This window comes from Gadus chalcogrammus, chromosome 21, assembly GCF_026213295.1.
Source record: "Gadus chalcogrammus isolate NIFS_2021 chromosome 21, NIFS_Gcha_1.0, whole genome shotgun sequence".
Taxonomy (NCBI): domain Eukaryota; kingdom Metazoa; phylum Chordata; class Actinopteri; order Gadiformes; family Gadidae; genus Gadus; species Gadus chalcogrammus.
The window spans coordinates 5509688-5527487 of record NC_079432.1 but is presented as its reverse complement, the minus strand read 5'-3'; the positions used below and the strand labels follow the sequence as shown (position 1 = coordinate 5527487).

At 43.0% G+C, this 17800-nt stretch overlaps 1 protein-coding gene across 2 annotated transcripts in view; it reads left to right on the top strand.

The window, feature by feature from the left end:
- atad2b (ATPase family AAA domain containing 2B) overlaps nucleotides 1–12566 on the top strand; it is a 78887-nt gene extending 66321 nt beyond the window's left edge. For both annotated transcript variants that reach the window (XM_056580665.1, XM_056580664.1), the window contains 2 exons: nucleotides 3862–3990; nucleotides 8433–12566. In XM_056580665.1, coding sequence (XP_056436640.1) covers nucleotides 3862–3990; nucleotides 8433–8474 — 171 coding nt within the window. In that variant the 3' untranslated portion in view covers nucleotides 8475–12566. The remainder of the gene's footprint in view (nucleotides 1–3861; nucleotides 3991–8432) is intronic.
- The last annotated feature ends 5234 nt before the right edge of the window (nucleotides 12567–17800 follow it).

The following is a 17800-nucleotide window of genomic DNA, read 5'->3' as shown; positions in this document are numbered from 1 at the left end:
TTAGTAAGTGTGCACCAGAGATGGAAACATATGGCAGCCTAGATACTGCAGCGGTTTTGGGTTCTGCAAATCACAGGCGGGGGGTCCGTCACTGATCTTGTTAGCCCAGCCATGAAGGGCATCTCAGTGGAGAGTGTGGGTGTGGGTCTTTTCCATAGGTAAGCTGGTTAAATAACAGAACTTTTGGAATAGCTCCACAATGGAGAGCCAGGTTACCTTGTCACAGCCTGGGCAGAGCACTATGAATCACACGTTAATCACCCCTCGAACGCACATTAAGAGCTCCCACGTCGGCCGTGCGAGCATCAAGTTTCGGGGGTACACCGGGCGACCACAGATGTCCTTGTGGAAGCACCGTAGGAGTTATAGCCCACACCATCGGTATTTAATCCTGGATCCTTATTTTGTTTAGAGCGGCGATGGTGTGGCCCATCCGGTCCAGTGAAGCGAGTGAAACTGGAATCCAGTTATATTGAATTTAACACGAATAACTAAATATTGTCAATTTTTTACGTCTATCTCTATTAGTGCTGACTAGATCAATTAATTATATGAAAAATGACGCAGTAGAAATGTTTTACGTGATAAAAGAATCCCTTGACCCAATTTCTACTGGTCGTCACAGGCTGATATAATGGAAACGGATGATCTAACTCTGGGAAATACATTGGTCTTTACAACTGCTTTCCAATGTCTAATTGGATGTTTGGAATTAACCAAGCACTCACGCACTTCACCCCATGAAAAACCCCAAAGAAATGTTTGGTTGATACGCTGCGAAAAACAACTATTAAATCCGCTACCACTTGGTCGGGTTGTCCCCATGGCCATGTGGGTGGCCATGTTTGGAGCACTGCGCTCATAAACAACCACGGACGAAACGCACCAGGCCACCATAGAAACATGCCTTAGCGCTAGGGTCCTTTCAGAAATCTGATACGACATTGGAAAAGCAGTTTAAAATACCAATCTGGTTCCGTCCCCCTGCGATTCGCCAGGGTGACTGAATGTGACCCCGTGTGTGTGTGTCTTTACACGGGAGGGGGGGGGGGGGGGGGGGGACAAACATTGCAACTGCCCCGGCCGCCGCCGCCATGGAGATTTAGTTATGACCGATGTGAAACGCATTTATTTGTAAAAGTTTCAGAATATATGGAAATAAAGCAATATATGTATGCAGGGAAAATCAAATATTGCTTTTCCTCACATGAATAATACCGATGTATTAAATTAATTAACATTCATGTGCAAAACATTTTTTTATTAAAAGACAGCCCGTGTGTGTGTGTGTGTGTGTGTGTGTGTGTGTGTTTGCTTTTATTTGTTCCACTGTCTATACCACCTGTCCCCAAGAGCAAAACAATATTATTCACCATCCTATTTCATCATCTTTAAGTCAAGGCAAAACCAAATGAATTCAGCTAATGTCCTCCTTGACCCTTGGGGTCCCCCCACGACCCCTCAAGGTGCTTGGCTAAAACTGTGGGGAGGGGGGGGGGGGGGGGGGGGGTTGTTGAAGAAGATGTGATCCAAGATGGGGCCTTGGGACAGAGCTGGCTCAGGGTGGAGGACGAGGGTGAGATAGGTGGCGCCAGGGTGCAAGGCTAAATGGACCTTGTCAGTTGTACCCTTTAATGCGTGGGATTGCTGTCCCATTGTGCTCCCTGAGCTCAGTATCTCACTGAGGCTGTCCATTCTCTCTCTCTCTCTCTCTCTCTCTCTCTCTCTCTCTCTCTCTCTCTCTCTCTCTCTCTCTCTCTCTCTCTCTCTCTCTCTCTCTCTCTCTCTCTCTCTCTCTCTCTCTCTCTCTCTCTCTCTCTCTCTCTCTCTCTCTCTCATATATGACTCGAAGGCAGTCACTCGTTCAGACTCTTCTCTAACACTTTTTTTTTTTCGTTTTCACATCCGTGCCATTCATGATAACCAACCGTGCTGAGAGCACTTCTGCAATCAGCTAACAACGGGCAAGTGGGACGCAGAAAGGATAGCTGGGGGAGATGAGGAGCAGGGAAGCAAGTAGGAAGCAGAACGGCATTAAGGGTTGAAGAACGCGAACGAGAAGAAAGGAGATGATGATTGCAGCCGAAAATAGTGAGGTATCCTAAATAAATAAATGGTGGGGTGGGGATGGCGGGGTGTGTGATGAAGCATCTAAGTAGAGGAGAGCAGAAGCGATGTGGTAGTGATGAGGTGGTTGCTCTACATAGTCTTAGGAAGAAAAATATTTACGGAAAAAACCTGGCAGCCAATTAAATAATGGAAGCCATAGTTTTTCCCTTTTAAATTTGACACGTTTGAAAAAACCAACCTTCCAGGTGTGTTTTATTTAAACCGTTGGGATATAGTTTATCTGACAGTCTATGTGAGGGGGAGATTAGCCGTTAATCCTCGCACACTGATGGATTAAATTAGGACTGTGTGAATACAGGCATTATCGTCAAATTTGTTCTCCCCAGATGATTAAGTCTGTTATAAGCATAGTTCAAGTTGAATTGGTATACAATGAAAGGAAATTACCATTTTTGTCACAGTAGGGGGGATGAAAGGGAGCTATTGAACAGATATCTTCAATAAATACTAGCTGGGCTAGAAAAAGGTCATTTATTTTATTGCAGGAATTGCTTGTCTTTCAAGGTTCTTGGGTGAGTCTTTGGCACACACATTCTTTAACAGATACCACAGGTTGTGTTTTTTTTGCGTTTAACGTGGTAAAGGATATACTACAAATGCATAAGTGTTGAAAATGTAAAATTTAGTTTTGCCTTTTCTGCTTCCGCAAATCTACCGAAAGAGTTCTATAATTCTCTGATAGATTTATTTCAAGTCAGCAATTTATTTGGCCTCGAAACATTTACCATTCTGTGCATCAGCACTATCGTCTATGTGACTCTCTAATTGCATTAAATACATTATTTCTTGGTGTTGATCTGCCAGGATCAATACACACAGCTGGCTGGCTTATTCAGCAATCCGTGAAATCCCTCCAAAATGCACTACCTCTTATGACCATGGACGAAGCCTAATTTACTCAGTATATATTTCTTAGTGTGGAGGAAGGGAAGGCTTTTAGGGCAATTAGTGATACAAGCTCCCGGATAGGTGGGAGCGTGGACTATTTAAACCCGACCTATCCATATGAATCCTCATTAGAAGGCTGGATATTACCATCAGGCCAACACTTCCCGCTGTTAGCTTAGCTTCCGTCGGAGTCACAGCGTTTCCCATCATGCCGCAGTAGCGTGCGGTTCTGTGTCGTCCTCAGCCTTCACCGATGAGAGGATTTAGTGCAAAAAACTGTATTTAATTGAATTGCTACATTACCATGGTGTTTAACAGACACACACTCCCATGTGCTCTCAGAACGCTGTCCCACTCAGACATCTGTTTGCATTGAGTGTGATGACTGCTACTTTACCGCTGTCCATGCATTCCGATGAGCTCTGGGCCTCCAACCCGCGCACGTGCACACACTTTGGCTTGGGTAGAATGCGAGGCGGGGGTCAATTAGAAGGGCCTCTGACTGTCCAAGATGTTTTAATTAAAGCAGCAGTGAAATGTAAACTAGCTGCTAATTATGATTATCTTTAATTAGCTGTCACTCTGATCGTAATTGCTTTTGAATACAGCTGACCCCCAAAACGCTGCACTTCTTCGGTTAACTACATGCTGTTATTTCTCAGCGCCCCGGTCTGCAAGTGTGTGTGTGTGTGTGTTGTGGCCCAGTCCTTCGAGATGTTCTTTCCCCTGCAATTCCACACATGCATTGCTTTGCGGCGTACGTGTGTGCGCACACACGTGTCGTCAATGCTGTGCGATTCAAAGTTTGTTAATGCGCTAATGTGTGTAATTAATCCCCCGCAGGCTCTGCTGGGAGCGCTGGTACGGAAGAGCGATGGCTACAGCGTGGATCAGCTGGAGCGCCTGTACTCCCTCCTCAGTCAGTGTATCTACCAGCGACGCAGGGACTACGACAAGACCCGCCAACTGGAGGTCAGTGCTACGCCACCCTCCATACCCGTCTGTCGGGCCGTCTGTCTCTCGGTCTGCCACCTTCACTGACTGTCGGTTTCTCCCCCTTTCTCTTCCCGGCCTGTGTTGTCTCTGTGTATCAGCCTTTGTGTCCCTCTGTCTGTCTTTATCTGTCCTCTGTCCATATGTTTCTGTTTTTCTTTGTTAATACTTGTTTGTTTTTGTCCATATTTCTGTCTGTCTGTCTGTCAGTCTCTCCTTTGTCCATATGTCCTTTGTCTCTGACTGTGTATAACCTGGCTTATCTTATGCCGGTCAGATGGACGGACAAGGGACAGACATGGCGTCCTGACATTAATAAATTGAGCAAGCCGCTTAAATTCCAACCAAACGCTATCTCTGATCGCGTGCAGCCGTAGTCGGGATTCTGCCTTCTGACACTTGATTGAAGATGAGCAAGGCACGCGCAGCTGTGTTAGCGTGCTGAAGTGCAACGTTGCAGACAGGACAGCGAGGGAGATGGGGGGGGGGGAGGGCTGAGGAGCAGCTGCTGTGTTTTTCATGTATCGGGGCGGCAGTTTGAGCCTTTCCAAAGTAATTTAGTCTCACTAATAAAGTACACCTCCGCACGATTTGCATTCCACTCCTGCACCTCGCAGTCGCGATCACCGGGAACAGAAGAGCACTCGCTACCATTTTTATTTTTGTTTTGTTCAACTACGTTCGACTAATTATACGTAGGGCAGTCGCTGCAGTCACGCATGGCCAGCTAGCGGGGACACTAACAAGGCCGGAGCCAAGGGTTCAAACAAACAACAAGCATTATAAAAAAAAAGCCCAGGGAAACAGAGGGAGAGCAGCTACAGCCTGGCAGCCAAACACCGCGGCTGCAACTATGCTGGACATATCAATACGAGGAATAGGAAAACCCAGAGTGATTCGGCGACAAACTGTGAGAACAAATTGCCTCAGACTTCTGAAAAGCGTCGAGGGTCCAAGGCGACACGACGGCACTCGATATCCGTCTATAAGATAAGGTTTGTTGGATTCCCGGCAGAACCGAGGGATGGGGGTGGACGGTGCGTTTCTGTGAGTGTTTACAGTGTTTTGAATTGGAAGTCAATTCACCACGTCGTATCACCACGCAGATAAGCGATGCCGATTTGATAAAATCATCGACGCACACTCAGATCCGTTGAGGAGGATTGAGACGTTTTAAAATTATAATAGCACTGAAAAATGCTTTGATTGATTGCAGACAAAGCACAACACACATGTCACCCAAACAACACTGTGTTATATTCTGCCCTGTCTTTTTATTGAACACGTTTTTCACCAACTCCTGAATCAGTAACGGTTTTCATCGCCTCTCTTTTACGGTGCTTTTTCAGTGGGGGAGGGGTTCACAAGCATGCCATTGTTACCGTTTTTCCTCTTTCATGTTTGACAAGCCCGGTGTTTTTAGCGGTGACATGTAGTGAGGAGAGGAGATAGCCCGGAGCACTGGTTTTCCTGGAGCCGATAGCTCAGTGGCGCCGACTGTCAAAACATCACCGCGGCAAGGGGAGGCTAGAGAAATCATTCTGCCCGTGCCAGCAAGGGGATCAGCTGTCTCGCGGAAGTCTTAACACCCGGGTTCCATTCTCCGTTCCGCGCCTGAACCCCAAGCAGAGATAAATGTCGGCCTTGTTCGCGCCATGTTTGTTTTATTTTCGTGTTGGGTTAAATATACCGCGGCGACGCTCCAGGTCAGTGCCAGGGAAATTCTCGATAAAGGCGACGACGGAGAACACACGCACTCACACACATATGCGAACGCACACACACGCGCATACACATGTATGTACACATACACACGCGTAACACGTACACACACAAAGCAACACACGCACGCACAAAGCAAAACACACACAAAGAAAGCAAACCACACACACGAAACAGCCCACACACGCACTCACACAAATGCAAGACACACACACGCCCGCACATACAAATGCGGGACACACACATTAACAAATGCAAGACACGCACACACACACACACTCACACTCACACACACAAAAGCAAACCAACAGCCATAAACACACACAGGCTGTCCAGAAGCACCCTATACCTGGGTCTCTCCAGAGTGCTGGCTGTATGGCCCGCCTGTCTCCCCCCAGTGCGCTGACCTTTGCAGCAGACGGAGCGTAGGCAGCCCTGCTCCAGTCGTACCCCGTATCACAACAGCTCATCAGTCCCCTTGTTCCTAGTTCAATACCACCCAAGCTTCTTATCACACGCACACACACGCACACACGCACACGTGCGCACTCGTATTGTGATGGCATCGCACGCTAGTCGCAGACAGACAAAGTTGTGTACGTTCAAACCTATGGTTTGCAACGTGAGCCCACCCACACAGCGTCCGTCTCGGCACGCTGTAGGGCGTCCAGCACTGCTACTGAACCTCGGCACGCCATCGTGATGAACGCAGAATCAGACATCGAATCAAGTCCTCGTTCGTGTGGTTGCCTGGCCACTCGTTGTGTTTCTATCGGTGTGCGCTCCCACTGAAGTCTTCCACCAAGTGGGTTTCTGATTGGTATGAAGACGGCCCATCTTGGCACACGGGTTCCACTCTTAATTTTCTCGCTGTGATTCAACACAAGGGAAAGCGGTTGACTTTTAAACAGTACCTTGTCCTTTAGTAGCCAAGTTTTGGTTCATCCTGTATAAAATCAGACTGTGCGAAAAAAAATTCTGACTATAAACTAATACTGACTTTGCTGGCTTTGTCTGCGCGCGTGTGTGTGTGTGTGTGTGTGTGTGTGTGTGTGTGTGTGTGTGTGTGTGTGTGTGTGTGTGTGTGTGTGTGTGTGTGTGTGTGTGTGTGTGTGTGTGTGTGTGTGTGTGACTGACATCGCGTCAAAAGAACCTTTCTCAATGAGCTATTGTGGGAGCAGGAGGAGGAAACTAGCTGGAACTTTTAGGCGAGGTCTAATTGAGATCACAGCCACACAATGAGGAACCGTGTCAAGGCTGAAGAGATGGCCGAGTGTGGGTCTGTTGGTGTGTACTTTACAGGCGGGGGGACCAAACAGATGGATGGTAAAAGGCTTTTAACAACCAATGGTGACTCAACAGAGACTTTATGAGAAACATCCCCTCTAGAAGCCTCTTTTAACAGACTGATTTATTATGGTCCTGTTTTTTGGTTGTGCCCCGATTTCATAAGGCGGTAAATATTGCGGTACAGATAGTAAATATGCCTGTAAATAGGACAGAGAGCGAAACTTGGGGGAAGGCAACCGTATAGGATGGTCACAGTTTGTGGCTGACTAGCTTTAACAACGGTGTTAATGGAGTTGGAGTAAGGACACATAAAATGCGTCTCAGTGAAAGGGGTAGTTTTCCTTTTTTCCCCTCCTTGCGACGTTCATCTATGGCTGTCGGTTTCGTAATTGCATGGCGTGGAGACTACACCTGTTTGCATGACGGCTACATTGCTACGTTGATTAACATGGCAAATGGCACTCGCGTCATTTGAGCCATCTGCTGTATTCTGTGTTAATTATGAATACTTTGCTCCGAATGATGCTCAAACTTCTGCACATCTTCCTCGGTGTATCAGAGGTACCGTTTACACAACAGAGCCGGCGCAACCAGGCTTGTTGCTTTTTAACTGGGTTTCATCAACGTTTCAAACTTCAGGGGAAATCTTACGGTGCATTGCTCCGGGACATTAGTGTGGAGTTATACTGGGGAAAGTCAAGTTCGACTTTTTGTTTTTGGAGCATTTTCCTTTGATTTGAAAAAGGGTTGCCGTATCGGATATCTGTCCGATACGAGGCGAAAAAACGATATTGTATCAAAAGAAGAACAATCCCCTCGGTGCAAAGATACCACACAAAACCTGTCCTATTGGATTTCAGATGCTCCCTCTGAAGTTGACGTGCATTCGTCTGCAGCAACGTTGGTCCAGATTCAAACAGTTAACTAATACTTCCTTCAAAAAGTTGAGTTCTCAGAATCGGTATTGGCAACTGACAGTGGCATCACGTACTCCAGTACAGAATCAGAGCCTTTTGCACTCTATTTAAATGCACATGCACAAACTCACACACATCCTCACAGCCACTCGCACACACACGGCATCAACATCAAAGCATTAATCATGGTCTCTTGCAGGCGATCATCCATCTCTCTTTATTCACCAGTGTTAAGATTTAGTCAGTGTCAAACTACGCTATTTCCAAGCCCTCTTCCCCCACATCCCTGCACTGCTCTGCTTCATTTTACGCCATTTATCATCATGAAGACAGTTCCCCGCCACGGAAACGCCAAAGTAATATTTACCTTCTGTAGAGCACAGATGCTATGCGTGCATGTTCCCGCTACATATTCATGTGTATTAATCGCTGTGTGTTTTCCTCTCTCCCTCTCCCTCTTTCCCGCTCTTCTCTCTGGCTGGATGGCTACAGGACATGGAAGAGTGCGTCCAGCATTTCGACACATTCCTGTGAGACCCAGAAGTCACTCTAGGGGGGTGGTGAAGCCCCCTCCCCGGGGGGCTAGGAGTAAGAGAGTGTTGGACCATGGAGGCAAGACGAAACAAGACGCAGAACAAAACACAAGGAGAGGGAGCAGGAGAGAGAGAGATAGACTATGGGCAACTTTCAGAGTCCAGTCCTTTAACGTGACGGTGGAGGTGATGTCGGTGCTGGGGAAACGTGAAAAAAAGAGCAAATCAAGCCCCCTTCCTGTGGCCGAAGCGTGGACATGGAGAAGGGGACATTCTATGGTGCTATTGTCTCAGGAAACTGGCCCGACCCAGATCGGTTCTGCATAACCAAACTCCTGGAGGTGTTGTGTTAATCGCACACGCGCACACACACTGATATATACATAGACAGAAACACACACACACACCCATGCATACACAAACACAAAGAAACAAGCGCAAGGAAACACACACACACACACACACACACACATGCACACACCCTGGCACATTCAGACACACACACACACACACATCCAGACACATCCACACACACAAACACATCCAGTCACATCCAGACACGCACACACAGAAACATAGACACACACACACACACGCACTGATAAACTCATGCACACGGACACAACCACAGGCCACGCTGGTGCTACTCGGGTGCTATGCTAACGTTTATCCATGCTGCTCTTGGGATTACCTTCACACTCTGGACTCCCGGACAAGCTACAATCACACTGATTGGGTGATGTCAAACCTGCCCATGTCTTTTATAGGTGCTGGCCGTGTACACACGTTTGTGCAGACACACTAATGCAGACTGGGAAACAAACGCAAAAGACAAGTGTGCGAGTGACGGACACGCACAAGCGCACACACTGAGAAGATCCTCACCAGCAGAAGTGTGAATGTGAAACGAGGGCGGGCGAGGTTCTGGATCACTGAACTATTCTACTCTCTCGCCCTTCGGTGCCGTGTTTCATCATTCGGCGGTTATCTCATGGCCCATTTCCAGCTTCTTTGCAGTCTCCATTATTATATTACGATTCTGTGTCCCCTCCCTCACACCCCTAACAAGGATTTTTGAGTTCACACACTTTCAGTCGGTCCGTCGACGGAGTAAATAACAACCTACTCCTCAGCGTCTCACCGACGTGTTCCTCGAGGTTGCGTTAGTGGGGAAAAAAGCAAAAAAAAAACAATGACGACAAAAAAAAATAAAACGAGCAGCTAGCCAAAAAAAAGTTTGACTTTACCGCGTTGCGGTGCACGCAAAACCTCTCCCTCCGAACTGCGAAACTCTCGGACCTCCCTTCGACTTGTTATTCGAAGTATTCCCCTTGATCGTCGCGTGGCGACGGCGGTGGTGCTCATACAGGCCCCTCCCACACACAAACAGCCCGTTCACAGTGTACATGTTTCCCTTCCCAATCAAGCTGTGTCCCCCGCGTGCCGCCTCGGCTTCCTTTCCTGACACCCAGGCGGGGGGAACTGGAAGCGGTTCAGACTGGAACCTCGTCTGTAGTTTTCTGCACTGCCTAGCGTGTGCCTTATTTGAAACGTTGTGGGTGAATCCGTACGTTGGCCTGGTTTCAGGGATTTATTTAGGGTTCGTCACCGGTCTGGGGGGGACCCGCTTTTCAACCCTTTGGCCCCCACTTTGTGTTGAGGTCTGTGTGTTTATAAATACACACTCTCTCAGGCTCACAAATTTAGTCACTTGTGACCAGACTTGGGACATGACCAAAGGAGTTATTATTTGCCCAAAAATATCAAAAAATTAAACACAAACAAAAAATATCTCAAAATGGACAGCAAACAGCAGAAAGAGCGACGACATCATCTGTGACTCATATGAAGCGTATACATCGTGCATATGCCTCGCGGTCCAGTCATGTCAAGCAGGCGCACCTCAACTTAAACTTGAGTTTTGATGTATATAAATATAAGCGTACGTTCAGTTCAATAGACCCATGCAGCGGTTAATTAGGGAAGTTACCCAACAATGCCAACGTCTTATTGGCTAGTTCAAAGCAGGATTCTCTGTGCCATGATGTGCCCCCCCCCCCCCCCCTTTCCTCAACCACCTCTTCTTCATAGGTGCTAGGCTGTGAATACAGTGGTGCTCGTTCCCCTTCGACACAGAAACACTCGAGATCCGATGTCAGACGGGCCGCACAGAAATGCATTCTTCACCCGTATTGTTTTGTCATCCTGCTTCTAAAGAGACGCATACGAAATGGCTCCGGAATCGATGTTGAAATTGTTTTTCTTCTCCCGAGTCGTCGGCGTGTGATAATGATCAAGGACATTCTAGGCAGTGCCAGTCGCTAAGAAATGAAATTCATTTTCGTTGTGGTTTTGCCGGTTTTCCATTTGATTTTTGTTTTTTCTCTTCCCGCGTACATCAGTTAAAAAAATAAAATAAACGCCCGAGGGATTTCGTCTCCGGAGGGGCAACACAATATTTGTCATCTTGTCTGCAGTCAAGTTTAACGCATTAACTGAAGTTTTATGAAATAACAATCCTGGCATTGCCATGTTTGTTTTGTTTGTTCGAACGAGAACCCGTTCAGCAGACGTGGGCTTCAGTCACAAACGCGGCCGGTCTCCCTGCAACGTCGGCGACCGCTGTGAGACAACCCCGCCGTCTACCGCTATCTCTCCATCACCCCCACTCACCACGGCCTTCTCCTCCGCTTCCACCGCGCGGCCCGATAAGAAAGCGCAAACAGACTGGCATCCACGGCCTGGCACTCGGGACTACTGCAGAGAGAAACCAGAGCTACCTCAGCCTAATTTATTTTGAACACAACAACCACATCAACACATGTGAGTTTACTGGGTATAGTATGCAGTACTTTGTTGTTTTTTTTGTTTTTGTTTTTTTTCTTCTGAAAACTGTCTCAGCACATACCAGCGAAGGTACAACATGATCTGTTCCACGTCTGTCGCAGTTATCCCAGGTGTATTTCATTCTATTTGTTGTGGGGGGGCTTTTATTTTGTTTCCGTAGGTTCGTCTGTTTACAATTGAGCCCGAAGGAATCGTTGCTTATGTTAAGGAAACTTCTTCAACTGTATGATTTTAAACTTTTGAATTGACAAAGCAGAAATCTTTTTTTTTTTTCAGTCGTAGGCTTATTGCCTTGTATTATCTCGATGGAATTTGTTTTTCTTCAAATTATAAGTTTTGCAGGTTCTCATCTCACTTGGATCTATTATTTGTTTCCTTTTATTTATTAATGATATTAAACATGTTTTTTCACTTCATTTTCAGTATAACGTCTTTTTTTTGTACATTTGATGTGTAACGAATGAAAGTTGTGTAGCGTTTGTGTAGCAGGTTTTTTGGGGCTGCATGTGAGGGGAATTTAGGGTTTACAGTTCTCTCAGGTTCAACACATGCAACACTTGCTCTTAAAAGTTTCTATTTATTTTCAATGTGATTTGGGGTTAGGTGGTCAACATACTGGTAAAAACTTAATCGCAGAACAGAATTTCACAAGAAATATGGCATTTCAGTCTGTCTACAGACCACAAGATGGGTGTATTCAAACTGGTACTTTCGTCCCCTATGTTTCGTTACTTTTGTGTCCTTTTGCCAAGAGGGTAATACATTTGATTAAAAATGCATTTCAGAGTAAAATAAATTGATAGTGAAATGTCACACATTTAATGTTGATAAATTTAAGGACTAACAACCAATTTTTGTCTGGTAGTTGAGACTACTTAATCCAATAATGGCGTTCATTTTTTTCTTACATGTTTTCCACACCTTTTTGACACGTTTTGTCAATAGCTTTTGTAGCATTTTAAGATTTGTTTTGGAAAATAAACACAAACCCATTCTTATGTATGTGTTACATTTAGTGTAAATTAAAATTTAAAATGTAACACTTACTGTACTTCTGAAATAAACTGCTGTGATATACTTAAATAAAGGTTAAAATTGTAATTTTGTGAGATGTTTTCTTTGGAGAATGTGCTGGCTTTGATTTAAAAAAAATTATAATACTCTGATTCAAAGGTATTCTAAAGCCATCTATCTTGACTTATTCACAATATAAAGATCTGAAGGAGTAAGGAGCATTCTTTAAGATTGGTAACCATATATTCACTATATTCACAGGGAAACTCATAGTTAAATATCTATCAAAACAAATGTCATATTAGTTTTCTCCCAAGTTGTCAGAGGGCGAGAATGATCAAGGCTGCAATTTATTTCTAATTAAATTTAGTGTCCTTTAAGATGAAAGATGGCTGCATACTATTTGAAAATCAAACTATAATACAAGCCTCTTGCCTTTAATTAGTAAAGAAGCATTTGGTCCACAAAGATGATGTACATGATGTTAATTAAATACAGGACTTTAATCTCTGGAACGTTCGGGTTACGTGGTAACCCGAACGTGGTAACCCGAACATAAGGGGTAACAGTGTTACCCCTTATGTTTTTTTTCATGACGACCAATAAAAAACGACAGTGTTACCCCTTGTGGTTTTTTTCATGACGACCAAAGAAAAACAACAGTGTTACCCCCTATGTTTGATTTGATAAATATCGACAGTGTTAGGGGGTTAAGGCCGATTTATGCTCAGTTACATAAGCGTAAGCGCAAGCGCAAGAGGCCCTTGCGCGCCCTTGCGCACCCCTTGCGCGACTTCTCACGTCTTGCGTGCGTCGGGCGATTTTTCTAGACTTGCGTCATTTTTTACGTAAGCTTTTACGCGAGCCGCGCAGCCTGCAAGGCTGTGATTGGTCTGCTGGTCTGGTTACTACTTCCTGTCTGGATAGTAGTTCACTGAATGTGTAGAACATGACTGGGAGGCGGTTAATAAACAGCCGACGATGACGCCCACACACAAATACACCATATAGGCTTCACTTAGGTAGTCTTCGACCAATACCAGGAAAATCCCCTTTTCGTGGTTCAATTTGAGAAACGCTGCCGTAGGAGGAAGGAGGGTGGGTGGTTTGATAGAATGGAACCCGGCAGGCTCATATACAAAAGCATTAACGTGAAGTGAAGTTAACTTTGCTGCCAACACATTATGTCGTTTTAAAATGTAGAGAGATATGCACATTTATACAACCCCAATGATCAACTACTTCATCACCCCTGTTCCTCTGTCTGTTGCCATCATTCACTGTGTATGGGGAGAACACGATCTTGCACATAAACAAACCAACGACTCCCACAGACAAAGACGTCATTCTCGAGGTCGTCTTCAACGAAAAACTTTACTCCAGATATTACTCCACCTACTGTTCTGGCGGTAAATTGCTTGGCAACACGCGCAACCTAAAAGGGAGCATGAATTGCTTTGAGTAAATTTTGCGCAACAACGTAACACCAACGCTGAAGCATGCAGCCGACTTTTTCATGCCTTTGTCATGACGACCAATAAAAACGACAGTGTTACCCCTTATGTTTTTTTTCATGACGACCAATAAAAAACAACAGTGTTACCACTTATGTTTTTTTTCATGACGACCAATAAAAAAACAACAATGTGACCCCTTATGTTTTTTGTCATGACGACCAATAAAAACGACAGTGTTACCCCTTATGTTTTTTTTCATGACGACCAATAAAAAACAACAGTGTTACCACTTATGTTTTTTTTCATGACGACCAATAAAAAAACAACAATGTTACCCCTTATGTTTTTTGTCATGACGACCAATAAAACGACAGTGTTACCCCGTATGTTTTTTTTCATGACGACCAATAAAAAACAACAGTGTTACCCCTTATGTTTTTTTTCATGACGACCAAAAAAAAAGACAGTGTTACCCCTTACGTTTTTTTTCATGACGACCAATAAAAAACAACAGCGTTACCCCTTATGTTTTTTTTCATGACGACCAATAAAAAACAACAGTGTTACCCCTTATGTTTTTTTTCATGACGACCAAAAAAAAAAGACAGTGTTACCCCTTACGTTTTTTTTCATGACGACCAATAAAAAACGACAGTGTTACCCCTTGTGGTTTTTTTCATGACGACCAAAGAAAAACAACAGTGTTACCCCCTATTTTTTATTTGATAAATATCGAAAGTGTTAGGGGGTTAGGCAGAGTAAACTCCACTGCACCACTGAGGCGATGACAAAAAATAATCAATCATCAAGAAAGAGGATATACATGACATTAAAATGTATGTGTGTATTTCTATCGTCATTTTTTTTCATGACGACCAATAAAAAAAAACAATGTTACCCCTTATGTTTTTTTTCATGACGACCAATAAAAAGCGAGTGTTACCCCTTATGTTTTTTTTCATGACGACCAATAAAATCAACAGTGTTACCCCTTATGTTTTTTTCCATGACGACCAATAAAAAACAACAGTGTTACCCCTTATGTTTTTTTTCATGACGACCAATAAAAAAAAACAATGTTACCCCTTATGTTTTTTTTCATGACGACCAATAAAAACAACAGTGTTACCCCCTATGTTTTTTTTCATGACGACCAATAAAAAACGACAGTGTTACCCCTTATGTTTTTTTTCATGACGACCAATAAAAAACAACAATGTTACCCCTTATGTTTTTTTTCATGACGACCAATAAAAAACAACAGTGTTACCCCTTATGTTTTTTTTCATGACGACCAATAAAAACGACAGTGTTACCCCTTATGTTTTTTTTCATGACGACCAATAAAAACGACAGTGTTACCCCTTATGTTTTTTTTCATGACGACCAATAAAAAACAACAGTGTTACCACTTATGTTTTTTTTCATGACGACCAATAAAATCAACAGCGTTACCCCTTACGTTTTTTTTCATGACGACCAATAAAAAACAACAGTGTTACCCATTATGTTTTTTTTCATGACGACCAATAAAAAACGACAGTGTTACCCCTTATGTTTTTTTTCATGACGACCAATAAAAACAACAGTGTTACCCCTTATGTTTTTTTTCATGACGACCAATAAAAAACGACAGTGTTACCCCTTATGTTTTTTTTCATGACGACCAATAAAAAACAACAATGTTACCCCTTATGTTTTTTTTCATGACGACCAATAAAAAACAACAGTGTTACCCCTTATGTTTTTTTTCATGACGACCAATAAAAAACAACAGTGTTACCCCTTATGTTTTTTTTCATGACGACCAAAGAAAAACAACAGTGTTACCCCCCAGTGTTACCCCCTCATGTTTTTTTTCATGACGACCAATAAAAAACGACAGTGTTACCCCTTATGTTTTTTTTCATGACGACCAATAAAAAACAACAATGTTACATGACGACCAATAAAAAACGACAGTGTTACCCCTTATGTTTTTTTTCATGACGACCAATAAAAAACGACAGTGTTACCCCTTATGTTTTTTTTCATGACGACCAATAAAAAACGACAGTGTTACCCCTTATGTTTTTTTTCATGACGACCAATAAAAAACAACAATGTTACATGACGACCAATAAAAAACGACAGTGTTACCCCTTATGTTTTTTTTCATGACGACCAATAAAAAACGACAGTGTTACCCCTTATGTTTTTTTTCATGACGACCAATAAAAAACAACAATGTTACCCCTTATGTTTTTTTTCATGACGACCAATAAAAAACAACAGTGTTACCCCTTATGTTTTTTTTCATGACGACCAATAAAAAACAACAGTGTTACCCCTTATGTTTTTTTTCATGACGACCAATAAAAACGACAGTGTTACCCCTTATGTTTTTTTTTCATGACGACCAATAAAAAACAACAGTGTTACCCCTTATGTTTTTTTTCATGGCGACCAATAAAAAAACAACAATGTTACCCCTTATGTTTTTTGTCATGACGACCAATAAAAACGACAGTGTTACCCCTTATGTTTTTTTTCATGACGACCAATAAAAAACAACAATGTTACCCCTTATGTTTTTTTTCATGACGACCAATAAAAAACAACAATGTTACCCCTTATGTTTTTTTTCATGACGACCAATAAAAAACAACAGTGTTACCCCTTATGTTTTTTTTCATGACGACCAAAGAAAAACAACAGTGTTACCCCCCAGTGTTACCCCCTCATGTTTTTTTTCATGACGACCAATAAAAAACAACAGTGTTACCCCTTATGTTTTTTTTCATGACGACCAATAAAAAACAACAGTGTTACCCCTTATGTTTTTTTTCATGACAACCAATAAAAAACAACAGTGTTACCACTTATGTTTTTTTTCATGACGACCAATAAAATCAACAGTGTTACCCCTTATGTTTTTTTTCATGACGACCAATAAAAAACAACAATGTTACCCCTTATGTTTTTTTTCATGACGACCAATAAAAAACAACAATGTTACCCCTTATGTTTTTTTTCATGACGACCAATAAAAACAGCAGTGTTACCCCTTATGTTTTTTTTCATGACGACCAATAAAAAACGACAGTGTTACCCCTTATGTTTTTTTTCATGACGACCAATAAAAAACAACAATGTTACCCCTTATGTTTTTTTTCATGACGACCAATAAAAAACAACAGTGTTACCCCTTATGTTTTTTTCATGACGACCAATAAAAAACAACAGTGTTACCCCTTATGTTTTTTTTCATGACGACCAATAAAAACGACAGTGTTACCCCTTATGTTTTTTTTCATGACGACCAATAAAAACAACAGTGTTACCCCTTATGTTTTTTTTCATGACGACCAATAAAAAACAACAGTGTTACCCCTTATGTTTTTTTTCATGACGACCAATAAAAAACAACGGTGTTACCCCCTATGTTTTATTTGATAAATATCAACAGTGTTACCCCTTATGTTTATTTCATGACGGTCGATAAACGACAGTTACCCCTCATGTTTTTTCCATGTTGACCAATAAATGACAACAGCAGTACCCCTGTCAACGTTTTTGCGGGGATCCGAACATGAGCTGTTTAGAGTGTTAACCTCTGAATTTAACAATGCACCATCAAGACACCGGATAATGTCATCACAAAGATTATACTTGACTTTATAATTCGCATGAAATAGAGATATGGGTCTTTCAACAGATGACATCAACTGGACTTGAACCCCGGTCTCCAGGGGGTTAGGCAGAGTAAACTCCACTGCACCACTGAGGTGATGACAAAACACAATAATCAATCATCAATAAAGAGGATATACATGACATTAAAATGTATGTGTGTCTTTCTATTATTTCCCTTATGTTTTTTTTCATGACGACCAATAAAAAAACAACAATGTTACCCCTTATGTTTTTTGTCATGACGACCAATAAAAACGACAGTGTTACCCCTTATGTTTTTTTTCATGACGACCAATAAAAAACAACAATGTTACCCCTTATGTTTTTTTTCATG